General features: G+C 32.3%; 1 protein-coding gene across 9 annotated transcripts in view; it reads left to right on the plus strand.

Moving 5' to 3' along the window:
• EPHA7 (EPH receptor A7) overlaps window positions 1–22613 on the plus strand; it is a 158549-nt gene that overhangs the window by 71382 nt on the left and 64554 nt on the right. Inside the window, exon 6 of one of the 9 annotated variants that reach the window (XM_039853324.1) lies at window positions 6362–6530. The exons of the other annotated variants lie outside the window; for them this stretch is intronic. Coding sequence (XP_039709258.1) covers window positions 6362–6420 — 59 coding nt within the window. The 3' untranslated portion in view covers window positions 6421–6530. Of the gene's footprint in view, window positions 1–6361; window positions 6531–22613 lie in introns of those variants that run through there. 9 annotated transcript variants of the gene reach the window in all.

Consider the following 22613-nt stretch of genomic DNA (forward strand, 5'->3'; position numbering starts at 1 on the left):
AATAGTTTTCGATTACTATTATTCAGATGTAGTTGATAACTTTGAGGAAATTTTAAATATGTGAGAAGGTCTATATTTGAAATTTCAGCCTACTTATGACAAACTAGGAGTAGAAGAAATATTATTTATTGAAATACCAATTTAGAAGGAAAGTTTAATTTTGATGGTTTCGTTGTGGTACAGAATCACAAGAAAATTCTCTTCTGGTACAAGTTTGGTATAAGTTATTAAAGTACCTGCAAATTGTTCTCGTTTAAGATTGGTTTCTACTTTTTCATTGCTTCTTTCTTGGCTAGAAATTGAGCCCATGAATACATGTTCTTGTATACAAAACCTGCTTAGATTACTTTAAACTTCTGAAAAACAAAAAGCAAGAATTAGAAAGGCAAAAGATGTAAAACAGAAAGAAAAAAGAGGAGAATATGATTTTGCCCATGCATTCTTATTTTGGATGAAATAAAACATGACAGCAGTCCAGACTGACCTATAACTCAGAGAGTTGTTTTCTTTGCCTTTTACATGTCTACCCCCAGGGGCTGTCGTTAATGGGGATTTTTGGCAACATGACAGTATTCTTGGGTTCCTCTTCTAGACTTTCATGCTACTTGACATGTCATCTCTTTTCTTTCTTTTCTCCCTCTCACCCTTCTCCCCCTCTCCTTTTCTTTCTCCTTCCTGCCCTTCTTGCCTTCCATTTATTTTGGTGGTGAGTAAGCAGGTAGGCACGGGGAAAAAGCATGCTACAATATGAAACCACTATTCCAGTATCACAAGAGGGATATAAATGGTGATCAGGTTGTTGCCTGAGAATTCATTTCCTTGCCTTCAGTATGCTGCTGCCTTTTTCATCCCATGCTACTTCTCTTTCTGAAATAAATCTAATTTGAGAGCTGCAGGTTTGAGATCAGTGGTGAGAATAACCACAGACTTGTCTGTAATACTGTACTGTTTGATATGGAAAAATATTGAAATATTTTCTTTTCCTGCTAGCTTTCTATGACAGAAGTCTCTCAGTTATCTACAGAATACATATCTGAATGAGTATTTTTTAAAAGTAGCTGTTCAAGGCCTTTTGAAAATAGACTTTCTTTCCTTCAGACACTTAGAAATTCTCTTAAATAAAAAGTACCACTATGCTCAAACTGATTTTATATTTGTAAAACTAGCTTTTTCTAAGGATAGAATTGGTCAAAGAACTACTTACAGAAAAGTAGGTCTCATTTCTAATCTGTATTCCAAAGAATAAAAGTGGAGCCTTTTGTTACAGCCTTATTCAACCAGTGTGTAAACACATTCACTTACTACAAGATCTTGTGATTCTGACCTTTTGGAAATGGTGTGCGGTCACTGGAACCTTGCTTTTGATCACTGGTAATCTTTGACATTATTGAGCAACATTATCCTTGAGGATCTTTCTCTCGTGTTCTGGGTCAGCCTCCCATGGGAGAAAAATGAGGTTTTGAATTGTGGATTTGAAAACAAAGCAGCAATACTCTTCTGTTAAGATACTTCTGTGAAGATTCTCACTGTAGTGAATGTGCTTTCAGCCAAATACAGTAAAACAAAACCATCAGTCACTTTTAATTACTTGTTTATTTTCCATCATGCCTTTTTCCTAACCACTCCCAATCCTATCCCTGTAGATGGCAAACGAGAAACAAATTGGCTGATATAAGGTTCTTTGTTTTTTCTCTCTTTTCTTTGGTGTTTTATAAAAGGCATCTAATTTATGTCCCTCTAAATATTCTTCAGATTTATGATAAAATTATTAAATTGGAAGAAAAATGTCATTCAAAGCAAGAGGATATTCTTGGCTCCACAAACTATAGCTGCTAAAAGAGCTGGTTTGGGGGAAGAACTGTTCTCTTTTATTCTTAGAAGTTGTAAAAAGCTTTGTCCAGCTGTATTTGACTACTCACCAGGTTTTCTAAGGGATGGGTGCACTGTATTAATATAGTTTGTAACATATGGCAAATGAACAAAATCTGAAACTTCTATGTATGCCTTGGTTTACTAATGCTAAAGTCATTGAGATTGTAAGGAATATTCCTCTGGGAAACCCTAAAAATTAAATGTGGCGTTGTAAATAAAGTTTTATGATGGTGGTTATTTTTTTCCTGGATTAGAAGACATTATAGTAGTTGAAAAGCTCGAAAGTTTTGGTACTCGATACACTACACAAATTATTTAACTTTTTCCCTTTTATGATACTAATTTAAGTATGCTTTTAAAACATATAAATAAACATCCAATTTATATTGGGTAATAAAGATAATACCTGTGCCTCTTTTCTAGGTTATCAAAAGAAAAATGCATCATTTTTCTTAAATGTTTCTTAAATCCTAGATATGTGTTTCTTAAATCCTGGATATGTGTTCACATCTCTCCCATCATCTCTGTAGATGAAAAAGAGTTTTCCTATGTGTAATTTGAATCTTAATAATCTCTTATTCATTATTAATTGGTTTCTATCTCTCTAAATTTTTACCAAATACAAAGTGATGAAATTTATAGTTATTTATGTCAGTAAGAAAGATTATTATTGCTGCTTTCCCAGTAAGAAAGTAAACTTGTTTCCATGTCTACATTTTAATTGCTATGAATAGCACGGAATTTAAAAAAAAAAAAACTGGAAGATTATTGCAGTGTCACTAAATTATGGGATAACTTATGGGTCCGATAGATTTTTCTCTCTTGCCCCTTTCTTTTTCTTACTACTTTTGTCTTTTCTTGTGGTCTCCTTCACTAAACATAGGCGCTTTTTAAAATATAATTATTTCAGTGTTTTTTTTTAAAGTAATTCCTTATGTCCCTAATGACACCCAGAACTTTAATCCTTTGGAATTGTAATATAAACAACAATGAAATTGTAAAATTTTGAATAGAATTCATGTCCCAGGTTTAGTCAGGGCAAAAGCTTATATTACAACCCTGGACAGATAATACATCACATATGTAGAGGATTATGCTTTACAAAGGATGAAAAGTTTCATTTCATTCTAATACTAAAAACAGAAATAGCATTTTTATAATATTTCTTGAGTATCCCATACATTGTAGAAGTAGAAAAAGTAAGCCTGGAGTTACATAAAAGATATTTACAGATTCAGTCCTGCCTGTTAACAATGCATTGACTCCTGAGGTGTCAAACTTGCAACAATTTTGTGAGGAATGTGGTATTATGCACAGTACAGGGAAAAGTTAAGCAAATTGCACAAGGTGATAAGGCTATGAAGTGGCCGGGTGCGATGACCAATGAAGTCCTACAGGTTCTCTGGTCTGTCTTCTTATTTTCTTGGTTTTATTACCTCTTCTTGTCCTTGACTTTTGTGGTTTTGTTGTCCTGTTTCTGTAAAAAAAAAAAAGTCAATCATAATAAACATGTGATATATATTCATACTAGAAAATTTCTAAATACAGTCTGCACATCACGATCTGCACTACTTTTGGATTAAGTGTAAAGGCAAACCATGCAGATATACTTGTGGTTTTCAGGGAATAATTTGCATCACACTTTTAACCTTCATATTTTGTAATTTGATTGAGATATCCTAGTTATGATGCATGGATCATTTCAACCTAGAGTAGAGGCGATGATAACATCTGACATGCTTCTTTGGATATTTTTTTCCAACATTAAGTGTTAAATTTGCTCTCTAGTAACTGGAAAGTGTTTCATATTGTACGTGTAGTATAAGCAGGTTAGAGAATTATCTAAAGAAATGTAAAGTTAATATAAATAGAAATAGAAGATTAATTTCTATTATTTGATGAATTTGAACCAGCATTTTTCATTTTAAGTTAACACTTTGAACAATTTAATTACTTTAGATATTTACTAGATCACATTGTTGATCATGTTTATTTGAAAATTTGAAATTCAAAAAAATCCTAAATAATATTTTACTTAATTTTATTGAAATTCTAAGGCATTTTAAAAAACATTTTTTGCTTTTGCCTTCAGAATTTAAGGTGTATTATTAGAATGTGCACAAACCAGTTCTAAGGTTTATACAAATTTGTTTATTTTTGCCATGCACAAATATATTCCTATATTGCAAAAAAAATTAAATTTTATTAATATTATGGTTGAGTTCCTATGTAGAAACAGCATCTAATAAAAAAATAAGCCACTTAGCAAAGAGAGAAATGTAATTGCAATTATTTTAAAAGTTTATATCAGATTAATAATCACAAATTGCAAAGCTCGCATACTGTAAATGTTCATTGTTTATAGTGTGTATTCTTTATAGTCATAGACAAAATTAGCAGGAATGTAACTTGTCAGAATGAGGATGAGGTATAATTTGTATTATATTTATTTTAGTTTATGAACATTATTATTCATTTATTAATTTCTCGAGAAGACTTTTTATTTACTTATTTTTATTTACTATTTCCTTGATTCATTTCCACTCCTCAGTTCTCACAAGGTCCACTGAGCTTCATTCTAAATATACTTTGGGGCCAGTTCTGTGAGAGTATTTTTTTTAACATTATTTTTTAATTATAGTTGGTATACAATAGTATATCAGTTTCAGGTGTACAACATAGTGATTAGACATTTATAGAACTTATAAAGCGATCACCCCAATAAATCTAGTACCTATCTGACACCATACATAGTAATTACAATATTATTGACTACATTCGTTATGCTATACTTTACATCCCCATGACTATTTTGTAGCTACCAATTTGTACTTCTTAATTCCTTCTCCTTTCACCCATCTCCCCAAACCCCCTCCCATCTGATAAGCCTCAAATGTTCTCTGTATATAAGAGTTTGTTTCTGTTTTATTTTGCTCTTTAGATTCCACATGTAAGTGAAATCATGTGGTATTTGTTTTTCTTTATCTGACTTACTTCACTCAGCACAATACCCTTTAGGTCCATCTATGTTGATGCAGATGACAAGGTTTCATTCATTCATTCATTTTTATGACTGAATAATAGTCCATTGTATACGTGTACCACCTCTTCTTTCTCCATTCACCCATTGATGGAAACCCATATCTTGGCTATCGTAAATAATGCTATAATGAACATATGGATGTACCTGTCCCTTCAAAGTTGTACTTTGGGTTTCTTCAGATAAATACCCAGAAGTGGGATTACTGGGTTCTTTGTCTCTTATTATAGCCTTTGTTTTAAAATCTATTTTGTCTGATATAAGTATTGCTACCCCAGATTTTTTTCTCTTTTTTTTTTTATATGAAATATCTTTTTCTATCTTTTTGCTTTCAGTCTGTATGTGTCTTCTGATCTGAAGTGAGTCTCTTGTAGGCAGTATATGTAAGGGTCTTGTTTTTTCATCCATTCAGCTACCCTTTGTCTTTTGATTGGATCATTTAATCCATTTACATTTGAAGTAATTGTAATAGATATGTCGTTATTGCCATTTAATTATTCATATTTTTATCTTTTATCTTTCTTTTTTTTCTTTAACATTTCTTGTAATACGGTTTGGTGGTGATGAACTCCTTTAGCTTTTTCCTGCCTGGAAAGTTCTTCATCTGACCTTTGATTCTAATTGATAGCCTTGCTGGATAGAGTAGTCTTGGTTGTAGGTCCTTGCTTTTCTTCACTTCGAATAATTTGTACCAATCACTTCTGGCCTTCAAAGTTTCTGCTGAGAAATTAGCTGATAGTTTTATGGGAGCTCCCTTGTAGATAACTAATTGTGTTTTGTGAGAATATTCTTAAACACGTGCTGTTGTTAAACATGTTTTCTAAAGTCAATACGTACCAATGTCAGGTGCATAGTAGGTGCATAATACATATTTCTTGAGAAAATAGATTAATACATGATTTATACTGAATTTAACCATATGAGTAAATGTAACAGATTTGCGTATATTCTATTTAAAGCAGAATTGATAGAATGAAAGCCTATTCATTGAGTATTGGCTTATGGATACTATGGAGCAGATAACATGACAGTGTGGTTCACACTAGCATCTGAAAAGTGAAAAATAACAGACTTTTGAAGAAATAATAAATTGATAAACAAAACAATGTATAATGTAGTTGAATTGCTATTTGCTGCACAGATACAAATTACATTGAGAAACTTACTGGGTGAGAAAGGACAGTTGTGCCAATTGTTTGCATATTTCAAGTGAAATAATTCTTCATCCTCAGTTATTCACACTATTTCCTTAACTCTCTGTAATCATTTCTTTGACAAATGTTTATGTGGGTACATCAATTAATCTAGTATGCATTCTAGGTACTTTTTTTCTAATTAAATTCTCAAAGAAAAAAGACCTATGTGTACATCTGATCTGAGTGAGCTCCAGAACATGCTTTTTATTTTTTTATTTTTTTGTCTGCTAAAGATATAATCCGTGTATTTCAGGAAATCATGTATTCGAGAGTTGCAGAATTTGGAAAGAGTTTATGACTGAAAAAAGCTGAGAAAAGACAGTTGTATTTAGCTAGAAGAATATCAGTGGAGACCTAAGAAAACATGGTTTTATTATAGTGATGTGACAATATAGGTGGAAAATAAAACTAGAGAAAAACTACTAGGCTGTCTTTGTTTACTTCTTTTTCTAAAGTATAATAATATGCCTACTTGTAGTATTCTCATTTACACATTCTTTGCCAAAAGTTAAACCTAAGCCATTTTAGGGTTACTGCATTCCCAGATGGCTGATTTATACTCCAGCTTTTGCAGTACTTTTCTTCAAATACCCATTGATGTATTGAAATGTTTGATCTGTAAGCTCACTCTTGAATAAGGAGTCAATAAATGCTTGACACCTCTGGAGATGCCTTCTCGGCTGGTACCCAAACTAACAAAGAAGAAAGGGAGTTTTTTTGTCCATGAGACAATGCTGTGGTTACCACTTTATGTAGTGTTTCATGAAGAATTTAGTGACTATGTTTAACATTGTATAATAAGGATTATTCTAATTTCCTGTAGTAAACTCCCCTCACCTTACTGACTGTGATATTTTTCTCCACTCTCCACCCTCCCAAAGCATAGTTTTTCTTTTGACCAATGTAAAATGATAGATCTGGTTATACTTTAGGTGAGAGTTTACATAGTAATACAGGCATACCTCATTTTATTGCTCTATGTTTTATTGCGCTCCACAGATGTTGTGTTTCTTACACATTGAAAGCAAAACCCTCCACTGGCAAAATGATTTATTATTGCTTTATTGCAATACTCATTTTATTCTGGTGGTCTAGAACTGAACCTGCAATAGCTCCAAGGTATGCCTGTAATATAATTCATCAATATTATTGCTCAGTATGTTCTGTTCCAAGCATGAGTCTTTGTTTTTTATTTCACTCAATTGTTGAGTGTAGTGGAAAGAAGATGGGCTCCTAGCAAGTTTACCTGGTTTTACTTTCTAGTTCTGCCACAGTATCATTGTTTGAAGTAGACTGTGCATAGAACAAGACTATTTTATACATATCAAAAATATTTGAGAAAATGAAAGAATATTTGAGAAAAGCCAAGAAGTCACTAAATTTATTTAACCTCAGCCATACTTTCTAATGGATGGAATGTATACTTTGAAAAATGCCCCCTTATTTTCAAAATTCTACAAAGAACAACCATGTTGTAAAAGTACATTAAAAATCAAATATATCAGGATTCACAATTCATGGTATGGCACTCACATTCTTTATTAGATGTGGAGTAAAATTCTTGAAGAAGCTCTTTAATCACATGCTGTCATGTTAGGGTGACTAAAAAGGGCAACATTATTGCACATCTGCATTCATATTACTTACAGTTTGGTTTAGATGTTAATTGACAAAAGTTTTCAAACTTTTATGTCTGAAATAAAAAATACTAATGATTGGCAATTTAAAATTTTAATTATTTTACTTAAAGGATACATGAAAAATTTTTAGTGGCCAGTGTCTCATTCAGAATTTGAGGAACATACTCTGCAGTTATTTATCCGAGGTATGGATTACTTATATCTTTACAGTAGAGATCTGAAGAAAGAAGATATTTATTCAATGTAACTGATACTAAAATATAGAATTTCTAATTGAGACAAAAGTGAAAATTTATTGAGAATTAAAAAAAAAAAACCTACATTACTTTATTAACCTCAGGTCCATGAGAAGTTAGTTATTTGTGTGCGTTAAAGTGATGAGACCTTCACCATTATGGTATCCTCATTAAAATTTGATTTTGATAATGAAAGATGAATGTGGATTTTTATAATGAATTTTGGTTAATTTGTTCTACAAAATGTGCCCTTCTCTTGCTTTCTTAATTTTGTTATCTTTAAATTAGGAACTTAGAACTTAGCAATTTTTTATTTTAATATTTAGTCAAAGTCTTATTTTGACCATGTTGTATATGTGGTTTGCTTAAGGAGACCATGCCATCTTTTATCCCTCTTTCTCCCAGAGAATCTTTCTCATGTTTAAGTTGTGTAGTTGGAGGGACCACATTGATTATATAGAAATTCTGTGGGAATTCTCTAATGAGAATGTATTATTACCCAGAGTGACTAATGACCCTCCTATGTTTTAAAATTGCTATAACTCAAGAGCTAATGTCCTAAGAGAAATCTTTTTGTCCCAAGATAATAAAATTGGGTTAAACCAGCTTACCTATCTTTTGAGTGGGAAATAGAGTGTGACATATGGTGCACTTCTAGGTAGGTGTGGAGTCCATCACAACAAAACTCTTTCCACCTGGCTGATTTTTGAAAATTCACTAGTGAAATGTTTTCCTTAAAACTTTCATTCATTCTTTTATCTTTCAAAAATCTTTATTGAACATGTTTTAAATTTCATGCATTGTTTTAGGTGCTGGGAAAAAGTAGTAGACAAAAAAAAAAATCTGCCCTTAAGAAACTTCTAATAGGAAGTTCAGTGTGGAACATAGAAAACATATTAAATGTGTAAAATATTTTAAAATTAGATGATGTTGTTCAAATAAATAGTGTAGGGAAGGTGTGAGCAGAATTCAGATGGGTTGAAATTTTTCAGAGGTTGTCAGGGAAGGCATTATTGAGATGACGACATTTGAATAAAAGTCTGAGTAAGATATAAAAGCAAAATTAAAGGAAGGAAGAGTGTTGCAGTCAGCGGTGCAAGGTATGCAAGTTCCTGAGGAGAGAACACTCTTGGCATATTCAGTGGGGAGGTGTGTATAGCTGGTGTGGAGAGATAGAGGAGAGTAGAAGTAGGGGTCAGAATGTTAATGGGGTTGGAGGGTATTGTGTTGGTCCTTGTAGGTCACTATTACCACTGGCTTTAGGCAAATGTAAAGCCGCTGGGGATTTGAACGGAGGAACATCAGTTGACTTCCATTTTAACAGTATCATTTGGCCGCTATGTTAAGAATAGATAAGAGAGGCTCAAGAGTAGAAGCAGTAGATTAGTTTGGGAGGGTATTGCAGTAATCTAGAAGAGAGATGAAGTTGGTTTGTGCAGTCTTTTAGCAAGGGGATGCTATTGAGTGGTGGTCAGAATCTAGATACATTTTGAACATAATCAACAAGATTTGCTGACTGCTGGAATGTGGAATATGACAGAAAGAGAAAGACAAACAGTGACTGAGTATTTTAACCTGAGCAACTGAGAAGATGAAATTGCTAGGAACTCAGATGCAAGAGATTATGAGAGGGACAGGTTTGAAGGATAAGTTTAGAACCTCAATTTTAGACATGCTGAGTTTAAGATGGCTGGAGTTGCTGCTAATTGGATATACAAATCTGGAGTTCATGTTTGAGGTCTGGCTTTAGTGATATAAATCTGGCGTTATCAGTATAGATACAGAATTTAAAATAATTCAACCAAATAAGATAATAAATAGAGTTAGTATAGATAAGATCCGAAGAGGTTTCAGATCTGAGTGCCAGGGCCCAGGGTAGTGTAGAACAATCAGAAACAATCAGAAAAAGTGACAGAGGATGAATGGCCAGTGAGATAGGAGGAACATTCAGTTAATGCCCTAAAAGCAAAGAAAGTGTTTGAAGGAGGAGGCAGTGATCTGTGTCAAATGTTAACAGCCTGTAAGGTGAGGAGTGAGAACTGAACTTTGGATGTAATGAACTCAGTATGAGTCTAGTGGCCATCAGAACATCTCATATGTCTTAGGTCACACTAATCTATAGACTATGGATGACTGACATTCATCTCTGCTCTACACTTGTCACCTCCAACTGGGAGTATTGTACCTAATTATGAAGCGCCCTACAATTATATTTTATGAATGCCATCTGAAAGAATGGGTTTAGCTAACCTGGAGAAAACTGAGGAAAATGTGACAATAATCTTTATGAAGCTATGAAGCTTTATGTCATAGAAAGTTCTATTTTGTTAAAATTTGTCTCTTTTTTTCTGTCCATTCATTTATTTATTCGGTAAATATTAAATGCCTGTGATGTGTCAAATACTCTGCTAGCCACTGGAGATCAAGTATAATGCAAGGAAGACAAGATTTCTGTGTTCATGGAGTAGATTGTCTGAAGAATTTTAGTCTAAAACTGATATGCCATGATGAAATCACAGATCTCTATGTATTCTTGCATTAACAAGAAACTCACTCGTTAAAAGTGATGAAAAGGGAAGAGAGAATATAATCTTGCCTTAAGAATTCAAGGAATGAATAACTTCTCATTTTTAAAAATTGCTTTCAGTACTTGCTTCTGCTTGTAATTTTCAGTAAATTACAAGAAATCATCACGTATGAAGGGTTTTAGATCACATGCCAGTCAGCCTTCTAAGTAAGTTCTAGTTATGCTATTCTTTGGATACTCATACTGAATTCATTTAGTATCACTCTTTATATATGTTTAATTGACTCTAAATATTGTGGCAATGTTATATTGAGATTCATGTTGTGGTTTTTTATATTCATTTGTTTAGCAAGCATTTATTGAGTGTGTATTGTATATCAGGTAATTTGCTGAGGGCTAGAGATTCAGTAATAAAATGGTCATAGTATCTCATGGAACCTGAGATACTATGATTATTGCAGGGGATAGATATCAATCTCTTTTCTTTCCCTTCTACTATCACTATGAGGTTATTCTTCAGTGTTAAGAGATTTTCATTACCTGAATCTTAACCTATACATATAATTATCTGCTGTATGGCTAATGTTTAGTGAAGACATCGGGCAGTTTATAAATCTAGAATCATTGTTCTTAAATCTTTGATGGATCTCATTGATGGCAAAGACAGGATGTTATGTCATTTTTTCATTAAGTGTAGGCGTCAGCAGTACATCTTGCTTGAGTCAGCAAAGAAAACAGATAATTATTTAATCTCATGTGTTTGATGATAACCATTTTTTCTTGGCAAATGCTTGAATTAAGCAAGTTTTCTTCATTGATATTTCTATGATTCAGAGTCCTTTTTTCAGCCAATTAAATATATTCAGATTCTGCAAAGTGTGTCTAAGTAAATATAAAATATTAAGTATACTAGTGTGTTAAAAACAGTTTCTTTTCTTAGTGTAATGAAAATTGGTTAAATGTACACCTATTTTCAATATTAAGAGAAGCGGTAGTTTATTTTGTTGGAATATTTTAAAATTTTCTTTTACTGATTTTATCTTTTATTTTTTACCTGGGTACCCTAGTAGATATATTTTGGTAAGATCAGGACTAGGTGTGGAAGGTGGGAAGCAGTAGAGTATAGTTGGATGTTGTATGCTGACTTTTACCAATTTAAACATTTGCAATTTTGGAAAAATTTGGACAGCTGATCATAGCAGTTGTTTATTTTGAGTCAGTAAACCATCACTGGTTTGGCTTATGTTATCATGCAGCTGAATGGGTCTGGCATTTGTTTTGATAAAGGAGATCACTGTCTCTCTTAGAAGGATATGTGAAAAGTTTTTTATTTAAATAGCTTTATCAAAACAATATATGGAATGAAGACAATATTGAAATTTCTATGAAATAAAAAAACATTTAGGACTAATTTTTTCCTCAATTCCATTGGTCTCCCACTTAGAATTTAGGATTAGAATTGAGCTATATTTTTACAAGTATTTCCCTATGTATGTATGTTATTCTTGGCAATTCTAATTTTTTCTGAGGTAGATTCTTAAAAGAAATTTCTATTCTATACCCTAGATGTTTGTATGTATTGTGATTTAAGTCTTTTGTTCTTTATTCGTAGGGGAAATGCAGAGAAAGGGGCTAAAAAGTGTTCTTCTTGTAAAATACTTATTGAAGAAAATTTCATGTGTACACTCTCCCACTCTGTTTCTCACTCTCCTCCCATTCACACACCCCCTTTTTTTTTATCCTTCGTAACTTACCTCAGTCCTAGAAAAGGAAAGAATGCTCCTTGGATACTGAATATTTACTAGAAAGAATATTTATTTTTAGAATTGCTATTAATAAGTAGATAATTGAATAGTGAGGATGAAATCTGTGAATACGGGATTTGTACATACCACTCATCCCTCTTATAAAATGAACCTCTCTTTTACTCTTGCTTTGAGCATACAGACATTTCCCCCTGCTTTATGGTCAAGTACTTGATTTCTAAGTTATAGCAAAGTTTCGAATGTTTTATGTTTGCTTGCCTACATGCTAAGAATTGCAAATTTGTATTTCTCTGTGTAATTCTTAAAGTCATCATTGATTCTTTTCTTGACAACATTTTTCTAAGGTGAAACAATGGACCCCTCCTACTTGCCCCAACATACTCACACTCATATTTTTAAAGCATGGTCATTGAAGTCATTTAGAAGTAATATCTGAGAGTATGCAGTTTCCTGTTTCCAAACCTTTCCTTTACTCACTAGTAGGTTGTATGAGTTCTGTGATCTATTTTGACCTCAGTGACAATACTGATATATTTTTGTACTTCGTGTCTTTCATCTGGTCTTGGATTTCCTAAAATCTAATAATGGTTTTATAGATGATTCTTCCCCAAGCTAAAGTATCTGTTAGCCACTGAGGCTTATATTTCTTGTTAATAAATTCCTATGTGGGCAAGAAAGTTATATCACGACAAACTTAATGCAGATTTTAAAAATCATTCTATCCATTAACATTAATTTTACAATTTTTTCTCTAAGCAAATACATCAGAATATACTAGCAATAATTCAAAAATATTTCTTATGCTCAGAAACTCTGTCTGCCCCTTCATAGATGACTTAAGATAACTTTTGGCAACGTAGAGCAAGCAGACCACTGATAACACTTGGAGGTAGTTTTGTATTCATGATTAAATGCATATGAAATATGTAAGTGAAAGGACTCCTGGAGTTAAGATTTTAATATTTCAGTTGTAGATAACTGTCTTTGAAAATATGGCTTTTTATACAAATTTGGTGTGAAAATGTTTAGTTGAGCAGATGGAGATCCAGCTGGTAGAGTATATGTTTGTCAGGGTATCTGGCATTTAGCTACATCCAAAAATGATACCAAACTGAAAGATGCTAAAGAGCAGCACTGTATGAAAGCCAGTAGGATCCGTTAGGGGTAGCATTTCCTCATTTCTGGTTTTCTAACCTTGTGGGAATATGTATTTAATTCAGATGGAATTTTCTACTTCAAAAATAAAATCTGAGAAAATGTAAATAAAATTGTCAAACAGCTGCCTTTCCAAAATCTTTATTACAGTAAGCCGGGAAACACATGCTACTTTGTAGGTTGAAATTTAGTACCTAATGAATCGTATATATCTGTAAGCATACAAAATCATGCACTTTTCACGGAACTTTATATATATTCTATAACTTAAAATCATTATTTTGGTTTCATGAGCTAAACTGTAAGAAGCGACAGAAGATAATGAGTAAAATACTGAGAAAAATAAGGAAAGCATTTGGAGAAGAATGACATGAGTCCCAAATATATTTTAAATCATTTGACCTTATTGGATACTAGTATTTAATCCCACACTCAGGTGGCTAATAGGCCAGCTGAGTATGCAATAATAACATGTATACTAAGTTTTAGGGCATGAACATTTGGTTGATGAATATTGTCATCTCATTCATTTCTTTCTTAGAGAGATGATTTAGAAATAACTTATTTTATCAAAATGCTTAAGTACGTGTACTCAAAAATTCTGTGTTACACACATGAAATTGTTTATTTGAATTACGAGCAGTGGGCAAAAGCCATAACTACAGTTATAAAAATTTTTCACATGATTTTTGTTTGCTTTCCTCCTTGGATACTGTATTAGTAAAATCTAAATTCAAACTTTTAAATTAAATTCACTGAAAACGACCAATTTGATTGACTGCTATTCTATGAGTCCTAAATAACACTAATAAATATATTTATTAATAGAACTTTTAAATATACTCAGGCTTCACAGATACACACTCTTCCTTAAACAATTTCTAAATCTGAACTAACTAAATCATGCTCTGTAAAGAATAGGATTTTCCCCGCCCAAGTTTTTGGTAAGCAGATATTTTATCGCAGTGTACTTAGATCTGGTTATATCAAAGGCTGAATCAGAGAGGGATATTAGTGACTATCTTATTCTGATTTTATACTTTTAAAACTTGTGTCCCTAAATCATGAGGTCATTGCATTAAATCAGGATCAAAATTCTCTTTAGATTCAGTGACTTAATACATTTATGAGGTAAGCCTTCCAGAAGTCACTTACAGATACTTTAACTGACTATAGTTAACAGTTTCAAGTATTTAGGAGACATTCTGTTTTCCACATTGTATGTGTGTGCATGTGAGTTTTATCAGAAAAGTGCCCCCCTATGAAATAAAAAATCATTTGGCCTCTCCAGGGAGTTTTATGTTTTATAAAACAAGACAGAAAAATAATTGATATAAATAGACTATAAAAGATACTCGCTTTTGATTTACACATTATTCTTTACACGTACTTCTTCCCCAAATGCTCTCCTTATTTTTCTTCTTTAATTTTAAAAACAATACTAATACTGTATTTCCTTTCTTCAAATAACCATCTTAAATTTTATTTGTTTATATCACTTTTCTACAGTATAAATTACATACAGTATACATTATTGATATGTAATATAAAATTATATACAGTATAAATGATACATGTATATGTGTGTATATATGTATTATGTATGTGTGAATGTATGCATCTGTGTGTTGTGAAAACCTGATTGTTTACTTTACTAAGTTCTGTATTAGATTTTTTACATTACTTCAGCGAATCCTCACAATACTTATATAATGTAAGTAATGTTAATTTCTCCCCCATGAAGATATAAAAATGTAGAGCATGTAACCCAAGGTTTTACAGAGGCAAGAATCAAACTGTAAATCATGCTCTTAACCATTATGCCTTATAACCTTTTCAATTTTCAGTACTTTTAAGGGCCAAAGTCTTAAGGGTGTAGTTTAGATATTTACCAGAAAAACTGGCCAGTTGGTTTAAATAAATTCCTAAACAGTTGACCTGTTAATGTTGAGACCAGTGTAGAGTTGTGTGGACTATGGGGACCTGGAGAGGAAAGGCTCCCATAAGGGGAGTAAGTATACTAAAGATGCATACATGCCCAGTGAAGCCAGAAATCTATGTTTTTTAGTGAAATCTTCAGACTTTATACTATAGTCTTCGTGTAATAACTCAGTTTAAAAACAAACAATGCCCTCATTGTGTCGAACGACACATATATAGCGAGGAAACGAGAAGTGCATTAATTTGTGAATATAGCTACATGAGTATTGCAGGTTCAATTGAGTTCCAAGGGTTACAGAGTCTGAGACAGAGATATATATGCAGGAAATTTATTGGGGGACTGCTCTTGATATCAACACCTATAGGATGCAAAGATACCAGGATTGAGCAGAGGAGCTCATTGAGGCTAAGATGCCACTGCTGTAATGGCCTTAGGCAATTCTATTGATTGGAGCTGAGAGGGCACTGTAGAGTTTTCCCAGTTGGGGCAAGGAGCAAGATCTTGATGACACCCCTCTTCTGCCATTAAGTGGTCAATGGATATGCTTCTGCTCTGGGGATATGACCTTAGCCTAGTTGGCTCTTATCAGCCTAGACCAGTTTTCAGAGAGACACTCAGCTGTTAGCTGTCAGTCACCAACACACTTTATACCAAAGAGGAGGAGCTGGAGTATCTGGGTGGTATACCACAGCATACACTACAGCCCACTATCCAGTGTAGCCCGAACCACTTTTACCGCCTAAGTCGCCTAACTGTTTTCTATTTCCTATATATCTGGTCCTCTCACCAGAAATGCCTTCCTCCCAGCTCTGTGTATTCAAATTCTATCCATCCTTAAAGATCTGGTTAACTCTCCCTTTTTTATATGAATCTTTATAGACCATACCTTCAGCCACTGTGATTGATACATACACCATCAACAAATAATGTATTGCTGTTGCCCATTATTTAATTCTTTGATTCTCAAAATTTTGACCCCAAACTTCCTGTTAGGTGCTTGTCACAAGTGTAGATACTGGGACTCAGTGGGGAAGCCCTGGTTCTATAAGTAACTGGGGTAGAGCTCAATAATGTACACTGTTTGTACATATGCAGATGATTCTTATGAATTTAATACAAATGATAAATGTTTATATAGCAGTTTGAGGTATACTGATTTAAAGGGGTTAATGTACAAATACAGATTAATGTCTTCTTCAGGGCATGGTTTGTGTACCACAGAGTCTGACTTTTAAAGCCTTCTTCAAAGCACTAATTAAGTAAAACTTATTGCTATTTTACTTAGCGATTATTACATGAGAACAAGATTTAAAAATACACAAATTATTTCATAAACCATTGAACATTTTACAAGTGAAATAATATTTTAACTAATCAAGATTATTTTGGAAAACTTCTGACTTGATAAGCTCCTGCAATCTCGTATTTCAGCATTTTAATGCTGCCTTAGAACTTGGCTAATTGTATTGGGCCATCTTGTTTCTAAACCATTTAAATACTAGTAATACTATGTAAGCTTTAAATATAATTTTCCAAATTATATTTTTTGGCTAATGCTTATGAAATTTCATATATTATAAAAAATTCAATAAATTTATTTATTATGAAATATATCTATTTCTCTTCATTGTACTTGTGCATCTGACCTGTGTCTAATACCATCTTTTTAAAACCATTCAAGAGAAAAGTAGGCATTATACATCTATCGAACCTGGTTTTTCTAGCTACATTCTTAAATATATTTACTAAATATGAAAGGGAATTGTTTTTCTCCCAAGTGAAGTAAAATTGCACTACAAATCATTTCATGCTAATGGTTGTATTCTTTTAAAATAACCAAGCATATTTAGTCTCTAATCACTTTGCCCATCACTATAATATAATGTTAATTTAAAAGAATTCTCTTTTGGAATGAAAGAACTAATATGCTGAATCTTTATTCAAATCATACTTCTATGTCAAAATGCTTCACTAGGCTTTCGTTATAGCTGCAGAATATCCTAACATGCTGAAGCTTCTTAGCATTAAAATATAACATTTATTAAAGTACTTCTAGGTAAAATAAAACCAGGCATGAAAATATAATATCAGATAAAATTTCTAAATTTTCACAAGGAGGTTAATAAGTCAATGAAATGGATCAGTGATTCCAGTGATTACTTTGAATGAGTAACCTTAAATTCACACTAGCACACATACATGCTACAGATTTCATCACTGAGTCACATCTTTATCTACTATACTTTCACATTGCAATGTTTTACCTAATTTAATACTCAGCCCATCATATAAATATCTAGTAAATATGTACTAGTAAGAGGGAGCCTCCACATAGAAAATTTATTTTTTAGCTTACCACAGAAACTCAAAAAATTAAAATGTACTATTTTGTAGCCTTATAGATATTATTTTAAGTGAATTTTATAATTAATAGCTTTGGTTACTAAATAAACATTATTTTGCCTGATTGTCTGATTGTTAATATATGTAGTCTCTCAGGAAATCCTACTGACTCTATCCTCAACATATTTATATATTTGTAAAATATATATGTAGAATCTGACCACTTTCTTTACTTCCATGGCTGTTTGGATGTTCTAGGCCACCAGCATTTTTACTTGGATGACTGCAAAACTTTCTAACAGGGTCTCTGTTCTTCTACACTTGGACCTCAATGTCCATTCTCAACATAGAAGCTAGACCCTTTTTAAAGTATAGACTATTTTATTCCACTTCACTGAAAGCCCCTGTAACACCCTGACCCTTCTCAACTGTTGTTGTTGTTGTTGTTGTTTTCTTATTTTCCCAGACCACTTTTCAACCTCTACACTATACAGTTTTCTTAGTTTTTAGGTTTATTGTCTCTCTTCCTTATCGGGAGTGTAAGCTTAATTAGGCTATGGGTCTTTCTTTTCCTTGCTTTTATTTCCCTAACACAAGAGTGGTATGAGCATAGTAAGCCTTGAATAAATATTTGTTAAATTGAATTGAATCGTAACAGTAGGAAGAGGAACTATTAAACTCATATTATTTATACTTAAGAATTCAAATCTAAATTTAAATAACAGCAAAGATTGAGACGTTATAACAAAAGAAGAATTAGTTATATTTATTAGAAAGCACCATTTTTTCTTTCAGCCACAGTAAGTTTTCTAATTTTATAATTTTAGACAACTTTAAAATAATATTTTTTAAAAAAAAGAAAGCTGAAAAGTGTGGAAAACTGTATGAAGCTTTAAGAACTAATTCAATTATGGTATTATTGCCATAAGGGTCTAAAGACAAGAAAACAAAACAAACAAACTGTAAACAAACCCCAAACAAAAATGACATATAGTTTTAGCTTCACTATTTAAAGTTTTTTTTTTAAATACCATTGACATACAATATTATATTAGTTTCAGGTGTACAGCATAGTGATTAAACATTTATATAATTTACAAAATGATCATCCTGATAATCCACCACTTTTTAAAATAAATTATATTTAAAAACTATATGAGCAAAAAATAAAATTGCACGATTAAAGATGTTTTTTAATTACATTTACCTTTATTAAAATATACTGATTTATAGAGTAATTTGTCCTTTTCTCATTTCAACACTGCATTAAGAAACATTACTAGTCCACAAATCTGCATTTAGATACCATGAATTAGTGAACTCGCTGGCCTCAAAATGCCTTATTCTAAGTACTTTCTTTCTGCACATATCTTTTACTTTCTCACCAAGCAGATGGTGACATAGTGGCAAGCTTTGGAGACACACAGGCCAATTTATTCTACCATGAACTGAAAACTGTGCTAGAATTTGTAGGCAAAATAAAAGCAAGAGAAAAACTAACACTTTTGAGAGCCATATTATGTATCGAGCACTGTGTTAGTGTTTTCACATATATTATTTCATTTAAGAAATTCATGAATTAGCCAGAGAGAGATGTTAACACATAGGATGTCTTATAAGTATAGCATTACAGTATGTCTTATAAGTATAGCATTTTTCTTCCGAGGTTAATGCCGTGATTGAATTAGCTTTTCAAGCTTCATGCAGTGTAATATTTTGATCAAAAGGAAATGGTAAAGCATTCAAGATACAGAAAGTGATTATGAAGATGGTATGGAGGTAAGAATGAGAGCTATGATTATTGGATGGCTTACTTGAAGGAGGATAAAGAGTTCCAGCTCATATTTGTAACCTCATTAGATTAGCTATTTCATCTCTTTCTGTAGCTAATGACTCTCCAAGGGATGCTTAAGACAGCTGTGATGGCAGCAGGAGCCAGTTTCACATATTGTAGGTGCTAGACAGGGTCAAGGATTTCTGCTTTTATAACAGCTGAAGGGATCGAGGGTGGGTAGCACTGATGTGGAAGGAGGACACAACTTCGCTTTGTTTTAATTCTGGTAAAATTGGTTCTGCTAAAGCAGTTAATATTTAAACATGTACTTACATAACTCTCATGAGCAAGTATAAATGCTGTTTAAGACTAAATCTTCATATGACGAGGCCTTTTAAAGGGAGTTCATAGTTGGATTAGTCACTTTGCTAATGTTAAAATAGATACCTTAAATAAATGTGTATAAGAATCCACCTTGTCTCATAATTCATATATAAAGAAGTACCATGACAAGCACAAAATTGGGCCCTATATAATTGTGTCCCCCAAATTAGTATCTCTTCTTTTTAAACAACCTTGTTTTTAGGCTAGCTTCTATTGTGAGTGCTAGGTATAAACCTAGCACTCACTTCCACCTATCATTCATGGAGCAATGAGAATCCATTTTCACATTAGCTTATTTAAAACATAATTAAAATAGTAAATCTTCTTTAAAATCCCTATAGTAAATTGCAGAGCCAGAGGTGATGGGGTTTCTGTAAAATCGTTTTATATCTACCCAGACAAACATACAGTTTACACAGTAGAGAATAAAGCCCTCAAGAGTATCTGCTCTGAAGCTTGATCTCATCATAGCAGAAAGAGAGACGAAAGAAAATCCAAAGTGTCCAGCACATTATTATTTATTTGGCAAAGAGCAGCTAGGGAGAAATGACCCTAGTAAACACAGCAAGTAGTTTTACTAAATGCACAATATGAAATTAGTATGTTCCATCTTGAGGTTATGGCTTAGTTTTATCTTGTCAGACTAATTATCATTCTCCATCTGACCTCTCAAAGCTCTCAATATTGTTTTTATAAATATCACATGTATTTAGAAGCCATGCATATAAGAAATATATCTAGAGAATCTTGCAGTGAACACCATTAATTTATATAATGTAGAAATTCAATAATCAACAGGAAGTTCTTAAAAATGTATACTTATTCTAAAATATAATTGGATATAGTGAAAAAAATTATACTTTAAGTTTACTTAGTCATACCTACCAACTGGTATAGAAAATAACTATTTAGCTCAGTTGATATTTTATGTGTAAATGATTAATTGTATATCAAATAAGCAACTTGGGATCTGATAGGTAGACATTTAAAAGAGTAGGTAATGCTAAAAAAAAAAAGTATAGATATGCACACCAAAGTTGTATAACACACAATTTAGAAATTCTTTAAGACTAGTACATAATCTAATACAAAAAATATCAAAACGATAGCTTTCAAAGTCTCTAAAAATATCTGTAACTCCATAGGAAAAAAAGCCTACATATTTTCAGGATGATTCTATAAGAGTAAATTCTAATATTATAAACTACTCGACATGTTCAGCTCAGCAAAAGAAAAATTTATAAAGCTTTGGTTTTCAACATTAAGCTATTTAGGAAGCTGGAAAGGGGACGATATGCTCTTATCCTTAAACATGCTACATATCTGCTACCCATGCATTATTAAATAGAAGAGAGTTCTAGAAATCGACTCCTGCCTACCTTACCAGTTGTGGTTTTAGAGAGTAAAGTAGGCTCATCTAATTATATGTTGGCTTCACTCTATTATCAAAACTATGGCAGTGCAGAACCTTCCTATGGTAGCATAAGTAAAGCATATACTTCCTTTTAAATTGTGTTTTTATTGTACCTTCTCACTTTCAGAAATCGTAGGAGCTTAGCTTAGCCATTTCTTCTTTGTCTTGAAGAAACTTTAATTTCTATAACAGGACCAATGACATTGACTTTTTCATAAACCATTAGAGCTATATTTTAGGATACTCACTCCAAGAAGCCTCGTCCTGTGTTTCTTATAATAAAACATAAACTTTTTCTCTGAAGAGAGAATCAAGAACAAAGTGAATTATCAATATTTTTTTCATAAGTAAAAAAAACACATTATGAGAAGCTTAAATAGCTTCATAGGCCCTGAAACTGGTAAGGCAAAAGCATAGTAAGCCATAAGTAAAAAATTGAATAAGAAAAGATCAGCAGATAAAAGTGTTGATTTAGAGTTCAAAAATGGACACAGTGAAAAGTATGCAGCAGGAAGTTGGACCATTTACCCACAGAGCCCAACTAAAGTTAGAGATTTTTTTTTAATACAAAAAAAAAGAGTTGATCATTGCTTAACACAACCAGAGAATTTAGTTGAAATCAGAGTGAGCCATTAATTAAAGGGAAATTAAGGATATTTTTGGTCATTTTTGGATTATTATATATTAAGTATTTTATCTTTAAAGTGATTAAATTTGTGTGATTTAGATCCTTTGAAGACAGAGATAACCACACAACTGCTGAACATCCCTATGGTTATGTTCTTTATTCTGTAATTAGAAGGATATCTGACATATTTGATCTACAATTTAGAAGAAATTATCCTAGGTTTTATCCCATGTCAGTGCCTAAGTGCTGGCTATGTTAATCACAGACTTAAATCCAATGAAAGAATTTAATATTCTGGTTTTTCAGATTTTGAAATTGTGTATATCCACTATTGGCTCATCACTTAATGCTATTTATTCAAGAAAATCTTATTGTCAGCCAGTCTTAATGTTAATTTTTAGGTTTTTGTATACATCATAGTGACTTTTAATATTTTAAGAAAAATTACTAACATCATTATAGTATTTATTAAATAACTATAATATTTTATAAAACTCTAGTTTCAGATTATTATCAGTAAAATATATCTAAATGCAAAATTCAGAGTTTTTATTGAGGTATAATTAACATATAACATATTAAATTCATTTTTCTTGAATGGACATTTTTCCCCCATAGACTTGCTTATAATCCTCAGCATAATGCCCATTAACATGTTTTTCCGGCTGTGGCTCTAATGTTTGGTGATGGTTGTAG

Source organism: Pteropus medius, unplaced genomic scaffold, assembly GCF_902729225.1.
Source record: "Pteropus medius unplaced genomic scaffold, Ma_sr-lr_union100, whole genome shotgun sequence".
In the NCBI taxonomy this organism is placed as follows: domain Eukaryota; kingdom Metazoa; phylum Chordata; class Mammalia; order Chiroptera; family Pteropodidae; genus Pteropus; species Pteropus medius.